Source organism: Hydra vulgaris, chromosome 03, assembly GCF_038396675.1.
Source record: "Hydra vulgaris chromosome 03, alternate assembly HydraT2T_AEP".
Lineage (NCBI taxonomy): Eukaryota > Metazoa > Cnidaria > Hydrozoa > Anthoathecata > Hydridae > Hydra > Hydra vulgaris.
Genome location: NC_088922.1, coordinates 57,130,639 through 57,147,280, shown reverse-complemented (window position 1 = coordinate 57,147,280; position 16,642 = coordinate 57,130,639). Strand labels below are relative to the sequence as shown.

Below are 16,642 nucleotides of genomic sequence, written 5' to 3'. Positions count from 1 at the left end.
CGAGTGGGATAGCCGGGATTAACAACATCATTGAACCAAAAAGGAATGGACTCCGAGAACTGAACTAACCCCAGGATTCAAAAACGTACTTAAACAGAGTTTGGTTCCCAGAGAAAAAGTTTTATTGCCACCATTGCACATCAAATTGGGTATAATGAAGCAATTTGTGAAGGCTTTAAAAAAAGAGGGGGAAGGCTTCAAATATCTGCATTCAGTTTTTCCATCTTTATCAAAAGCTAAGATAAAAGAAGGAATTTTTGTCGGCCCTGATATTAGGAAATTAATGTCGGATGAAAAGTTTGATGAAAAACTTAATGATATCGAGTTGCAAGCATGGCAGTCATTTAAGGAAGTGGTGACAAAATTTTTGGGGAACAATAAAAGCTCCGACTATAAAGAAATAGTGGCCAAATTGATTTCCAATTTGGGTGTAATGGGTTGTAATATGAGCATTAAACTTCATTTCTTAAATTCTCATATTGATTACTTCTCAGAAAATCTAGGAGCCGTTAGCGAAGAACAAAGCGAAAGATTTCACCAAGATTTGAAAGAGCTTGAAGTCCGGTATCAAGGAAGATGGAATACCAACATGATGGCGGACTATTGTTGGTTATTGAAGCGCGACGATCCAAACCGGAAATTTAAGCGAAAATCGCACAACCGAAGCTTCCAGGAGAAAAGGACTAGGTTCCACAAATGAAATTTAAATGTTATTTAGACTAGTGTTAAGTTGTTATTATATTTTAGTAGTTTTTTAAGTTAAAAATAATGTTCTGTTTTAAATATATATTTTTTTATGTGAAATCTTCTGTTTTTTTGCTATTTTCTATCTGTGCCTTTTTTGAAAAAAAAGGCACATATAGAAAATAGCAAAAAAACAGAATATGTACTTAGTTTTTTCTCTATCACCTTCTTGAGGTGATAGAGAAAAAACTAAGTACATATTCGTAATCAGCGCACCAAAATACCCTAGAATCAGCTATCAAATTCCAGAGAGGAAGTTATGACTCTATTTTGCAGGTCTGTGTTATTGATAAACATACATTATGGAGTACAGATGGTTTATGTGTGTGTATAAACATACAAAACATTACTTTAGCATTAAATTTCATAACCAATTATAACATCATTTCATTTAATGTGACTTTCAAATAAATTACATCTAAATTCTTTAATAACGATAGTATGAAATTACTGAAAAAATTGTGCATTTTTTCTACTTCAGAATATTTGTTTGGGAGGCTTATAAATACAACATTTGCCACAAATAATATTTTTTTAACATTTTATTTATTAGGGTGTCAATGTTGATTAAACTGATTTAAAAAATAACTGACAAATAAAGCAAAATTTTCGTCTAATTTAGAACAGTTTAATAAAAACTTTTATTATAAAATAGTGCATTGTAAGTCAACCGCAAACAGATAAACGACGTTCATTGACATTTTCAGTAAACTATAATAAACGTCGATTAATGACAAACAAATGAACGTTGGTAAATAACAAGCAGATACAACATAAGTTAGCAATATAAAAACACATTAAACAACAAGTATATGAATAAAAGTAAACGATTGATAAACGAAAGAAGGCAAAAGAAAAACGGATGAATCACTGTAAACAGTATTACGATTAAATGACGGTAAACGAAATATATGACTTTGAACAGTAAAAACTTCGCAAAAAAATAAACAAAATCTAAAAAACGAAACTATAAAGATAACTTCGTAAAACCTTTAGTTTCTTCATTATTTAACTGACTTTCTCAATAAACCTTTGTTTTCTATGTTTTTAAAAAACACGTGTTTAATTACATGCTATAAATATGATTGAGAAGAAGTAAAGCTGTATCTTCTGAAGTCCTATTTATATATATATATATATAAATATATAAATTTTTATATATATATATATATATATATATATATATATATATATATATATATATATATATATATATATATATATATATGTATATATATATATATATATATATATATATATATATATATGTGTATGTATGTATGTATGTATGTATACATATGTATGTATGTATGTATGTATGTATGTATGTATGTATATATATGTATGTATGTATGTATGTATATATATGAATGTATGTATGTATGTATGTATGCATATATATATACATACATACATACATACATACATACATACATACATACATACATACATACATACATACATACATACATAAATACATACATACATACATACATACATACATACATACATACATACATACATACATACATACAGACATACATACATACATACATACATACATACATACATACATACATACATACATACATACATACATACATACATACATACGTACATACATACATACATACATACATACATACATACATACATACATACATACATACATACATACATACATACATACATACATACATACATACATACATACATACATACATACATACATACATACATACATACATACATACATACATACATACATACATACATACATACATACATACATACATACATACATACGTACATACATACATACATACATACATACATATATACATACATATATATAAATATAAAATATATATATATATATATAAATATAGAATAAATATTTATATATATATATATATATAAAATTATAACCAATAGCAAGCATGGCTGCTTAATACAAACAGGTATTCGTTTAACATCTCTAAAGGACGTTCTTGAAGAGCATTATCGACACGTTTACCACCATTGATCAAACCAAAATTAAAAGATTTCTATTTTTTTAATTGCTTCATCTTCATGAGCTGGATTTAAAAAAACTAAATTAATAAAAACAAATAAAAAAGAAACACAAAATAAAGAGATATTTAAATAATACTATTAATCAAACTCTTACATTCATAGACGACACTGCTCAAATCATCTTGAGAAACCATTTGACTTTGTTGCTGTTGTTGTTGTTGTTGGTATTGAGAGGTATGAGCACGAGCAAATTCATTAATAGAGGACCATGTACCATATACAGGGTCCAGAAGTCCGGTTTTTAGATTGACCCCAACACGAGCTAAGTTCTCTTTATTTTCTAAAAAATCAATTAAAACACAAATTTAAAAAAAGAGCAAAGAATAAATAACCTAACTGTTATGCAAAATGCACCTAAATGAATTCTTTTTCTTCCTTTATGGTGAGGCATGAGCACTGGAGGTAAATCAATATTTTCATTTATTAATGGCTCCAAACGATAAACCTAAAAAATGTATTTAATAATGTATTTGCATCACTATAACTTACACAAACAAACACAAAAAAGGTAATAAAAGCAGAAACTAAGTTCTTACAACAGGATCAAACTTCATATGACCATATATAAAGATTTAAATTTGAGTGAAATACATAATGATAATAAAAGTATATTACATTCAAAACTATTTTATTCATACATAATGATAATTAAAGTACATTACATCTAAAACAAAGTTTTATTTTTTTCTTAACAATTCAACCACTTATTAGTTTATATTTTTTACGAAAAATCAGATTATTATAAAAACAATGAAAATATTTACCGGATGAAAAATATTGAGAAAATGATTGCAAGTTGGCAGCTTGTAATTTTGACCAATAGAGTTCACCCCTCTGAAAATTAAATTATTATTCTATTTTTTGTAATATCAGCTTGATACTTTCTTTCATTAGTTAATTCTTTATAAAACGTCTTTTGGTCAGTAGGATACTCACCAAAAGAGGTTATTGCAAACTAGCAAACTGGTATCACCTGAGATTGACGAATATCAACATGAGATAATACAAAAAAATTAACGGTAAAACTATTTTTATTCAATAAATTAAATCTAAAAAAATTTAACCTGCATGTTAAAAATAATCCTAATGGTGAACCCAATGCAAAGAGACTGTCAGTTATAAATTCTAACTTTGAGGACTCAACCAATGGTTGACCAGTTCCAACTGTACCCTTTTGATATGCCATTTGTAAACTTTCCTTGTTGTTCTTATTTGTTCTTACAGGTGTCTGAGTTCCACAATTTAACATTTGAACTGTTTCAAACTTTGTGGTGCTTGTTTCCTATGTACAATATCATAAAAATGAGTAGCCTCCTGTGTGTATCCCACGGCCTTAAGGAGGTAGATACAGTTAAAAAAAACTTTTGGAACTTCGAAAAATTGTTAAAAAATGTATCATTTCAAAAATTAAAAACAGTTTAAAAGATTAAAAAAGAAAAGAAAAAACAGTTAAAAACAATTTAAAAATCTTTTGTTTTTTACTGAAAATCCAAAGAACAAAAAGAAAAACAACAAAAAACAAATTTAACATTGATCCACGAAAGGCATTCTTTTTAAAAGTGTAGTATATTATTAAAAACTTTTTTTAATAATATACTACACTTTTTTTATTTTTTGATATTTAAACTTTAAAGAAAATAAGTCAAGTCATCATTTAATAAAAAAAAAATTAAAAATTTAACTATAAAACTTTAAAATAAACTTCATGACGTATTTATGCTAAAATTAAATGTTAGAAGGCTAAATGAATCCCTATTTTGAAGGCATAAATTCCCTAATTTTAATGTTGTCTCAAAAATTCATATTTTTTAAGCAACATTAAAATTAACGATTTTATGTTTCCTTAATTATTTTAAGGTCTTAATAAAATGTTCTTCAAGTTTTTTCAAACTCAAAGAACGTTTTATATAGACAGAAACTTACTATATTGTAGGTCAACAACTAACAAAAACCCAAGGCTCCAAATTCCAAAATAAAGTTAGTTTATACGCATAAAAACTTTTTTTAAGAAACCCCCTTCAGTTTCTAGCTGAGAGACTCTAAGGAGCCAGTCTAGACTGGTTGCAGTATACTTTTGCATTTATAAGTAAAATAAATTTAGAATGTTAATAATTTGACATATCTGGTGACCATTTGTCATGTCTTTAAGGTACAACATTAACTTTTTTCGAGGACCAAATTGAACACCAAGATCTTTTAAATCAGAGTCTGTGCATAAAAGCTAAACAAACAGTGATGATAATGATGATGATGATGATGATGATGATGATGATGATGATGATGATGATGATGATGATGATGATGATGATGATGATGATGACGATGATGATGATGATGATGATGATGATGATGATGATGATGATGATGATGATGATGATGATGATTATGACAATGACGATGATAACAATAATAATAAAAGAAATAAATCGAAAAATAAAAAATTAATAATAATAAAAAAAAAAGTTTACAAGAGTTTCTGTATCCATCTGCTCCTTAATAAATATATATTCTAGATGCAACAAATTAAGTTGAATAAGAATTTCATTAACAGATCGAAACTTTTTTTCAGTATACTGAGTTATTGGAGGTACAATAGATCTATAAACAAAATTTAAAATGTAATTTATATAATTTCATTTTATTTCATTAAAAAAACTGGTAACAAAATTTTCTACAATTAAGATGATACCTGACTTGGGATTGTACTTCAAAATTACAATTGCCATCTTCATCAGGTAGATGATTAACTGGTACTAAATTGAAGTTCTAAAGAAGCAGCGATAAGGTTTTAAAAAAGTTTTTATTTACTTAGAATATTGATTTTTTTGTTTGTATTTATCAAAAAATTAACAAATTTGCTTGCTTTTACTGTATACTCTGATACAAAGGTTAGCTTTCTTTGTTTTTTACTACATCTGAATTTATTTCATTTGTAAAAATGTATTTGTCAGTGAAACTTTTGTAACAAGCTTTTTACATAACCGTTATTCCTTAATATAGACTAATTTAAAAGTTAAAAAATGATAAAAGTTGCTTAACCGAAATCGTTTAGGGGTACATTTTATAGCTTAACGCGTACATAAACTGCAAGCTGCATAACACTTTAAAACCATGCCTGCATACATGATACATAATTATTTTCGAACATAACATATAATTATTCACATGCATGAGATATAATTATTAACATGTATGACATTAATATTTCAATTATGTGAATAAAATATAGCTTCCTATGAAATATTTTTAAATTTTAATAAATATAGTAAATGTCAATAACTTAAACCTACATAATTAATCTATATAAATAACTATAACGATAGTAGACCTAAGCTATGACCAGCAACACAAATATTTCCATTAAATATAGGTGTTCGAGATGAAAATAATTCATATAAGCAATTCATCTCATTGATTATTGTGTCACATTTTGTCTAAAAATATTTAAATTTTGATATAGCAATTTCTAATATTCACGTATCTTTTTTTAAACATTTAAAACATTTTTTAAATGAGAAACAAAAAAACAAATAAACAGTAGTTATAAAAACAGAATAACTTACCAGACAGTACATAGGACTTGTATAAAACAATTTATCTGTTAAAGTTTTATTTGTAAAGTTACGTAATTTGCTTATACTTGGTATAGAGAGCTTCTTTAATTGGCTATAATAAAAAATTATAACTTTAAAAAATTATACTAACATACAAATTAAATTATCATATATATGTGATGCTTGTTAACAAAATCAGCCTTTTTTTTGATATTATAAAACAAAAACAATCTATAATTTATCAAATATAGAACTATTGAAGATTTTAATATTTAGAAAACTTTCAAATTATAAATTAATATTGTTTTCTATAAAAAAAAATAAAGTTCAATATTTAAAAAAAATTATTTTCAACAAACAAAATGAATTGAAAACGTTCAACCATTTTTATTTCTCTTGTTATTTATAAGATCAATGAATAACTCGTAACCAAAAATGATTATTTGATTCAAGCTTTAAGAAAATATTTAATTGACTCAGAAAATTTACAGGGGGGAATGTAACAATTTTTTATTTTGTCTGTTTAACTTTTTAAACTTGTTTTTAAAACAATCTTCTACATAAAAAATTTCTAAGAAACCCAAGCTAAATTATCTATAGATACTGGTTAGCATAACTGTTTCTAAATGTTAGAGTTTTTCAAAAAACATTTTTTAAAGGACTTAGAAAAAAAGAACTTGTTAATATATGATTAATTTGAATAAAATTTTGATTTTTAATCCTTCATTGTGGGTTGAATAGTCTGACATGAATAACTCACTGAACAACAACATTCAATGTATTTCAATGTTAAACTACTTGATTTGTAAAAACCTGATGCGTTGGCTCACATTATGTCCTCTAGTTTTAATTGAATTTAATATATAGACATAAAGGACATGAGGCTCACTCTATGACAGAGTCTGTATTGTTAACATTTTATATGCCTGTAGTAATTCAATAATATTCTAAGAAACTTAAGTTTAATAGACTCAGACAAGCTTTGTATGACATATGGTGGTAAAATAGTATTAAATGGGTAAGTTGTCTTTGTACTTCCTCAATTTTATTAATACTTATTCCTAATAATGGATTGTTAGCTATAATTTAAATTCCAGTTGAAGTTGTACAAACATTGTGTATGAAATGTTAAGTAATTGTGTGGTAAATGTGCAAGCTAACATGCCAGAACATGGTTGACTATATTGGTCTCATATGCTGAATTAATATGTCATTTTAAGTCAGGCATAATTTTAACTCAGCTATGCAGTTAATATCACTTTAAAGTTTTTGTGAAGTTAATTGATAACTTAACTGTGTGTTAATGGTGTCATCAACAATAATTCACATGGGTAGTTAACCATATCAACTACCTTGTTTAGGAAAACATAAAAAGGTATGGACCTAAAACAAATTCTTGAACGATGCTACTCAGCACCTTCAACCACAAAGATACATAATTAACCAGCATGATTTTTTGAAACTGCGGACATAAAAAAGATTTTTTGCTCACCTTGGTTTTTTTTTCATATTTCTGGGCGACAATCATTTACTAGCAACTTCTAAACAATTGCACTTACCAGTATTGTTAAGCAGTACAAGTTAAGTTTAAACTGTGCTGTCAGCAAAGTCTTTTATCATATTTGCGCTTACATTATATAAATCAACAGTTTTGTCAACTGATAGATCTAAGCTTGTCTTAAACCAAATTTCGAGTTACTTGCAAATATTGACAAATAGCTTTAGTTTGTTTTATAGACACTGGCAGTTCATAATCTACTTTTTTGTTGAATGACCACTTTCAACACTTTCTATTGGATTTGTTAGTGTCACCGTTGATTATTTTCAAATCTGTAATAATTGTTTTAAATTTTTTTTGGCTATTCACATACTTAAAGAGGATCTTTGGATCCTCCTTCAATTTTATCACTCAAGTTAAGTTCAAGCACTTTTTTTTGTTGGGGGAAGGGGGAGGGGGAGGAGGAGGGATTATGGTCTATAACATTGAAGAAAACAAGAACTTGAGTTATTGAAATGTACATTTTTTTTGTTTGGAGTAATGGTCTGAAACAACAAGCAAAACAAGGTATGAGTTATTAAAATAAACATTTTTTTTTTTTTGAATAATGGTCTGAAAAAACGAAGAAAACGTTCTCTGACAACACATAGAAAATATTTTCTCACAACATATTTCAAACATTTTTTTTCAACATGGTAAAATAGCATTCAAGCTAATGTTGGTTATTAGGCGATCTTTTACTGTAAGGTAGGTCAAACATCCCTCGTATGCTTGACCCACCTTACAATAAAAGATGGCCTAACAACTAAAGATAGCTTGAATGCTGTTTTACTATGTATATTAATTTTTCTAATGTTCTATAATGCTAATCAATTCATCAATTAAAATTTTAATTAAATTATAATTTTTAACCAATCTACTCAATGTAGGTCATTTCTTAAACAAGAATGCCATTAAACTGGAGTAAACTCAACTCGACGAGCTGCATTTTCATTATTAGTAAACCCATGAGTAAAAGTCAAATCCAAGCCGATTTTGCATTTCAAAATTAATAAAATATTGAAACTTTACCACACTCAACGATAGAACGCATTTTCAAACCAGCAACAGGATCAATACCATGAACAACAAATACTAAATGATCAACTTTTTTTGTCTCACCTTAAAAATATCAACAAAAAAAAAATTTATAAAAAACTTTTTGTTTTTATAATAATAGTATTCTAGTCTATAAATTATTTTTTGCAAGAAATGCACTAATATATTATGTACACTTACTAGTCTACTACTACATTTACTACAAGAACATTACTATTGCCAGATTTACTACTGTCACATCACAACAGCACTTCAAAATAAAATTATAAAAAACTTTAACCTCTTACTTAAAATGTATAATATATCGCCTTTTAATTCCTTAAATGTTAATTTAGGAATTTTAATTCCTATGCATAATTATGCATAATAACATATAATTTTTCAATTAATTATAATAAAAGTTATAATGCCAATTCGCGCCTTTAGATAAAGTTTAAATATCTGTTGCCACAATATTTTATAAAATAAGTATGCATCATAAAGTAAATATGCATCAGAATATGAAATCTATTATATCAAAAATTATTATTCACAGAACTGTTATTACTATTTTATTATAATTTTAAGATGCAATGATATGATTAATGTCTTGTAACAAAATACAAGTTATTGTGAAAATATTATTAGATTTGTTAAATTTAGAAAACTTAAAACTTTTATGTAAAGAAATTTTGAATTTCTTAATTTGCATATCACAAAAAAAAAAAAAAAAAAAATTAATACCATCGTTTAAAATTTTGAAAATTTCAAAATTTCAACTTGACTAATAATTCCACTTTGTCATAAATATATATATTGAAAATATTGTAGTTATAGCATTTTTTCAATAATTTACTTGCAGTTTTTTAAAAAAAAATTAAATTATTAAAAATAACTTAACAAGTTTTAATCTAATTATATATATTTTGCAACAAAAATCCATTGAAATATTTTTCAAAGTAAAATTTTAGATTTCTCTGTAGTTAAAACTACTGACCCTCTTTAAAAAGTTAGTGCAGATTGCAGTATTAAAAGACACCAACAAGAAATACAACTTGTTAACAGAAATCCACCTTTAAATCGTCAATAAAGAGTGCAATTTTGCATTCCTTGTTGATGACAATTTGCGCAGTCATCAGCAGCAAAGGTAGCAGCCTCTAAATATTTACTCCCTTTAAAAAATTATTGAACTTAGTAAAAATGATTAAAATCTACATCACCAATACAAAATCAACACGCTAGAAAAGATTTACGTTCTCATTTTAGACGTTAATTAGTTTTGCTAACAAGTAATTTTATAACATGCTACCATCAAGAAATGAAAAAATTAAAAAAAGGAGTTAAAGAGGAGATAAAAATAATAAAACTCAATGACAAAATATGATCATTTATTCAACACTTGTTTACAAGACAACAGCTTTGATTTACTGACTTGATTTAAGAAACAGAAAACGTGCAAGTTTGGAATCCATAAAAGAGTGGTCTGTGGTTTTGATTCCAAAGCTGCTAGAGAACAACAAAGCTGCTAGAGAACAAAAACACTGATAAAACTCAAGATTATGGTTTCAGATTCCGAATAGTTAACTTAACTAAATAAAGGCTTCTTATTTCCTGTAAAAACTCAATACCTAGGATTCTGAAACAAAAATCTCTTATTTCCTGAGATCCGGGGAAATCCCAGGATTAGGCAACAGGTAAGGCAGCATCCAATTTTTCACAAAGTGTTATTTCAGATGTAGTCGATAAATTTGGTTTGACCATAAATGACATTTCAGTCCCATTATTACAGCATTCTAATTCTTTAAAATCAGCGCAAGTACCACTGCCATCAATACCTTCAACAAATAGCTTAAAAAAAAAATTTTTAAAGCCGTAGTTTGAAGGACTGATTCATTTTTTTAATTTGATCGATAATAAACATAAAAAACAATTTTTTTGTTGCGCAAAACATCAAATATAAACACTAATACACCCTCTGAGTCAAGTAGGATGCATTGAATTGGCCGAGTCTTTCAACTTTGAGTTTTATTGGTTGTAACGCTGTTATTATAGTTTGCACCACTAAATACTCCTCAGAAATATTGTTAATTTTGTTGTTTAAAATCCATCAATACTTAAATATACATGTTTTTAATGCAATAAATCGTTTCAACATTGCAAGAAGGGAATTCTGCCTTGTCTTTACATCCAGTATTTCCTTGAGTTCTTTATTGTATCTAGCTTTTATGTATTTTTGTAAAATTTCATTTTTGAGTGGTGATTTACAAAACATTGGTACAATTCTCTTGACCTTTTGAATTGTTTGTGCAATACTTGTGTTGTCTAATAATTCATCAATAAGCTTAATGTCTCTTAACCAAAATAAATTGTTGTTTCGGCTTGACTGTAAATCCATTAAATTTGTAAAATAAATTTCTTTAGTTTCACCATCTTCACTGTTATTTTTATCAAAACTCTGGCTTAGAGATTCATTACACTAAATTTGAAATCATTATTTTATTGTAGAGAACATCACAAACTTCCAAATGTAGCCTGTGTGCATAACAAAGTTGGTGCTCCTTCCTGCTTAATCTTCTAAATTTTTTCCGAAATTCATTTCAAGAGGTAAAAAAACAACAAATAGTTCACAAATTTTAAGTGATATTTTTAATGACTTTAAAAATAAAAAAAAAAAATTACCAGGATTCCCAGGAAATTTCATTTAAATCCCATTATAATAGGATGATGATTCACAACTGGGATCCTGTTTGAGAAGCCTTAATATATATTATTATAAGTTCTAATATATGTGCTAATGCATTTACATGTAATTGCTAGATGTTGAAATGTGCACCTTAATTCTGTCTTTCTTGTTACAGAAAAAGATACATAATTACAAAAATACTTTATGCATTTATTTTGTATTGTATATATGTAAATACAGGCCTTGTTAAGAAGCATTACGCTATTTGAATTTTATGTACGTATTTATGATTTCACGTACGCATTTCGCAATTTATGTTACGCTAAAACTTTTTTCAATTAGTTTATTTAAACGCCTTTTATTAGAACTGATTATGCGGGAAACAAGCTGTAATTAATTGTTTTAAAAAACATCTGCGGAATATTTTTTTTATTAGATAAAAAAACAGTTAAATAATTACTTTTTTTTTTTTTTTAAATATTTTTAATCTATTTTATTAAATTTAAATTAAATTTATTATTAAATATAACTAAATAAAAATTTATTTTACTAAATTTATTAAATTTCTTTTAAAATTTTAAAAACATTTTACATTTTTAGTTTATTACTTTATCATTACTTTAGTTTTACAATTTTTTTACTGCTAAAATTTTTAAACTATGTTAAAGTAAAAAAAAAATTTACTAAATTTAATTCAAGTTATTTTAAAATGTTCGTATTACATATAACATTGTTTTACATATCAGTTTTGAAATTACATTTTAACAAAAGTTTTTTCTTCACCATTAATTTTTTGAATTGATCATAGACTGAACGACGATTAAAAATGATTAACTAGTTTATAAGTAGTATGCAAAGATTTTGTTAAAGTCGAATTGTTAAAAATAGTTTTTTATTTATTTTTTGATCGTTAGAGTGAGTAATTTAATAAATTTTAACGCCATTTTTTTTTCCTAAATGTCTGGCTCGACAATTTTAAAAATACTGGTCTAATTAATGCGCTTTTGTAGTTAATAAATGACGTCAATACAAAAAAGTTCTTTCAAACTCGAGTTATAAATGTTATATTTGAATTTTCCTATTACCATTAAATTTTATGTAGAAGAATTTCATTATTTTTTTTATAAAACAAACCAAACTTTTACAACCGAATACAAATGACACGAAGTAAACTCTTTAAAAGCCCAATTTATGTTACATTAATATTATATTTTAAAAACAGAACTTATACTTGTGCTATAAATATAAGATATGTAAATTTCAAAAATACACTGATATTTATTAAAAACAAGTTCTGCTAATAATATCTTAAAACCAAAAATGCTATAATTTTTTTTTTTTTTTTTTTTTTTTTATTTAGTAGGAAATAGCAAAAATACATTAGGTTTCACGGTAAATAAAAACAAAATATTTTAATGGAAATAAAAAAAAAAAGCAGAAAAGTTGAAGCAGAAAAAAAAATCTACATTCAATTACAATTTTTATTTTGTCAAAAGCTAGTTGAACTGAAATGTTTTAGGTAGCGCGGATTTTTTTTTAAAAAGGGAAAAACCCAACCTAATTGTATAGTTGTGTAAAGCGTTTAAAAAACTTTATTAAGGACATTTAAATCCTATTAAGAAATATAACCATAAACAATTGTTCCCTGATTTAAAAAATTACTAACCATAAAAAGAACAGTTTAAAGAAAAAAAAAGTTTTAATAAGTATAAGGATTTAGAAAAAGGAAATGTCTTTTATTTTAAACAAAATTTAAATTTTATTTATAATTTTTTTTTAACAATAATGTTTAACTTAAAGATATTTCATAAAGATTAAGACTAATATCAATTATTAATGTAGTTTTAAATTTAATCACAATAAAGTACTTTAAACTTTTAACGATGTAAATATTTTTATTGAGTAAAGTTACATTTATTTGCATTACGCTTTTCCATTACGCAACAAAATCTCATAACAAGGCCTGTAAATAATATACATAAAAAAGTGTTTATGTGTACCTTTTGTAAAAAACATAAAGAAACTAACCTCTAAAATATTAGAAATATGTGTATTGTAAGGAATTAACTGGCCCTCTTATTTATAAAACCATGAGCATCTTCGAACCTCACATTTTACTTCAGTCCAGTCTATTGCAATGCAATGAAGAGTAGATATATCAAAATCAAAACGCCCACCATCTGTAGTAACAATCTTATTTGTTATTTGTTGGAAGAAAACCTCCTCTAGATTTTTGAATCATAAAATGAAAATGGTATCCAAGATTTATTAAAATACAACTGGAGAAAAATAAGAAATGCTTCCTGTAGATTCAATCATTATTGGATCAGAATTTTTTTTGTTTATTGGGTTAGAGAGATTTTGATTAATTATAGGTTTGTGTCTGAACTTGCCTGATTCACGCCAAAAAGATGACTTGACACATTTTGAGAATCTGTAGTAACTGTTGTTGATGAAAAAGCATTGCTACATTTAGGTAACTTTGAAGGTGACAAATCAGATTGTAAAGATCCTATATTCAAAAAACAATATTTAATAATAAATCGACACATATTTTGTTGCACAACAATAGCATAAGAAAATTAATACAAATTATAAATTTATATGTATACGTACATAAGGGTCCTTTAAACCCTCCTTTAGATAAAAAAAAAACACCATAAATCAGTGTTTATTATGTGCTGTGGTTATTATTTGGGAATAATTTAAGCCCAACTTAAGTTTAATTATCTATTATTTAGTATGTGATTAAGTCCATTTTCTATTATAGTGGTTCCTTATACTATTTTTATAAAATTCTTTAAAAGTAGGTCCACCTCAAACAAGCGAAACTTTATTTTGCTTTAACTTAATAGCAGGTTGACCTATTTTTGAAGTACTTTATTTTCAAATTTGAGTCCCAGGTTGACTTATTTATGTACCAGGTCTTACTTTTGTAAATATTTTTTAATTTTAGTACAAAAACTATAGCTTTTATGCAATGAAATGTAAAAAAATAATGTTTATATGAAATGATTATATATTTTTATTTTTATAACATTTTGTATGTTGTTTTTTTATTAATTTTGTGTACCGTAAAATTGGGTGGCTTCGGCCTATTTTGCACCTTAATGTCTATTGCATGAAAGCCACAAAAGTTATTTCCTCAAACACTAAGTACTATTAGAAGTACATAGAAAGGACAGTTAGAACTATCTGTCTCCCATTTGAAAATTATTTACCTAAATTATCTTTTGGGTGGTTTAAATGGTGGACCAAAGTCGCCCTGTGTGTTAGGGGAACTTTGGCCCAACCCTGTAAAAAGGGAGTAAGGAAGCAAAACAACAATAAAAACAACAATATTTAGGCAAAGAAAATAAATTCATAAAAATAAAGTGACAAAAAAAGATTTAGTAACAAAGTTCTCTAATACAGAAAATAAAATATAGGTACAAACTAAACAAGTATAGGTACCAAGTAAACAAAACAGTTTAGGTATAAAGTAAACAAAAATGATTAAATAAACGTTTTAAAAAATTTAGTAAAAAAGTTCGGGAACTGAAAAAATTCCTCTTTTCGAAATTTTCTTTGGTTCCTCAATAAAATCGACTATTTCAGACTGGGGAAAAAAAAGTTGCGCTGCTGGTAGTGACCATTTCCAGTTAAGTCCATTTTTTTTCATAATAGTAATTTCTGCTGCATTTTTTCTTAATTTTTTCAACTGCAGAAAAATTAAATTTCGAAAGTTACTTTAAAATTATTCAATAGTTATTACATTAAATAATATTAGTTATTAAAATAATTAGTTATAAAGTTTACTAATTGATTAGCTAAATGTAAATAATTCAAAATAAATAAACAAACCTGCCAAGGATTTAACTCTCCATTGCTTTTAACAATTACATAACAATTCTCTACAAGATTTAACAATTTCTCTTTTTTACAAACATTTTATGTTTTATCAATATTTTGAAAGTTCGTTTTGCCTAATGCTGAATGATCTAAAGATTCTGTATGACTTTCTACGACTAAACTTACATCTGCAAAAATTAGATTAGAAGTCTCAGTAGTTCCAATATTTGTACTTGGGCCAGCAAAGTCAATGTTGTTGGTCTCAATTGTATTTATAATACTGATAGGTGTATCTACATTTTTTGAACTTAATCTATTATTTTCATTTATAACACAAGATGATATATCTGTTGAACATAAAATTTTACCTGGGACAGCACTTACTTTACGTCGCTTTGGTTTTTTAGAACCATCTGAGATTTCATCCAGTGACTTACATAAATGATCTAAAAATGATTGCCTTACTAAATCAGTAGTTGAGTCTAAACCGAAATTACAACATGGTAAGCGTGAAAGCACTTGAGACTTGTCTAATGGAAAAAATCCAGTTTTGCAAAAACCAGCTCTAAGGTTATCATTCCCACGTTCATTAAAGTTGGTAAATAAATGGTCTAAAAGTCTAGGAAATTCATCTTTAGGAAGAGAAGCAACTCTCCTTCCTTTTCCTTTCTCCTTCCATTCACATAATATTTTGCGCCAGTTAATCTTTATAGATCTAAAGTAGGCAACATATAATGGCTGCCTGAGATGTGTAGAGTTTGCTGGTAATGCCACAAATCCTATATTATTGCTTTGACATGCATCCAGAACTGCAATGCTTAAATGTGAAGATACGTTATCACCTATAATGACACTTCTTCCTTGAGCCTTCTTAAGTCTTGAAAGAAGTAAAGAGAAAAACCAGTCCTCAAAACATGTTGAGTCAAACCAACCACTTTTTGATCTGTTATAACGTGCTTTTGGTGGCTCATGTTCCATCCATGTATTCCATAACAACTCAGCTTTGTAAACATCATAAGATGGTAGCAATTCACCATTAGCATTGCCACAAAACATTACAGAGAACGAGGTCTTTGTATAAATAATTATGCAATCAGGATTCTTACATCCACGCTTTGTTAAAAATTTTTTTTACCTGGATTATTACTGAGATTGGTTTCATCATAATTCCATACATTA

General features: G+C 26.5%; 1 protein-coding gene across 1 annotated transcript; it reads right to left on the bottom strand.

Moving 5' to 3' along the window:
- Positions 1–1,611: 1,611 nt before the first annotated feature.
- On the bottom strand, positions 1,612–15,283 carry LOC136078790 (phospholipase DDHD2-like). The gene is given in 20 exon segments (XM_065794600.1): positions 1,612–1,862; positions 2,674–2,813; positions 2,925–3,100; positions 3,175–3,265; positions 3,357–3,368; positions 3,585–3,654; positions 3,885–4,102; positions 4,183–4,190; positions 4,939–5,041; positions 5,289–5,418; positions 5,510–5,573; positions 5,986–6,053; positions 6,139–6,254; positions 6,384–6,486; positions 8,949–9,033; positions 10,668–10,784; positions 11,074–11,425; positions 13,661–13,857; positions 14,022–14,144; positions 15,265–15,283. Coding segments are annotated over 20 exon segments (2,244 nt in total). The 3' UTR covers positions 1,612–1,810.
- Between the last annotated feature and the right edge of the window lie 1,359 nt (positions 15,284–16,642).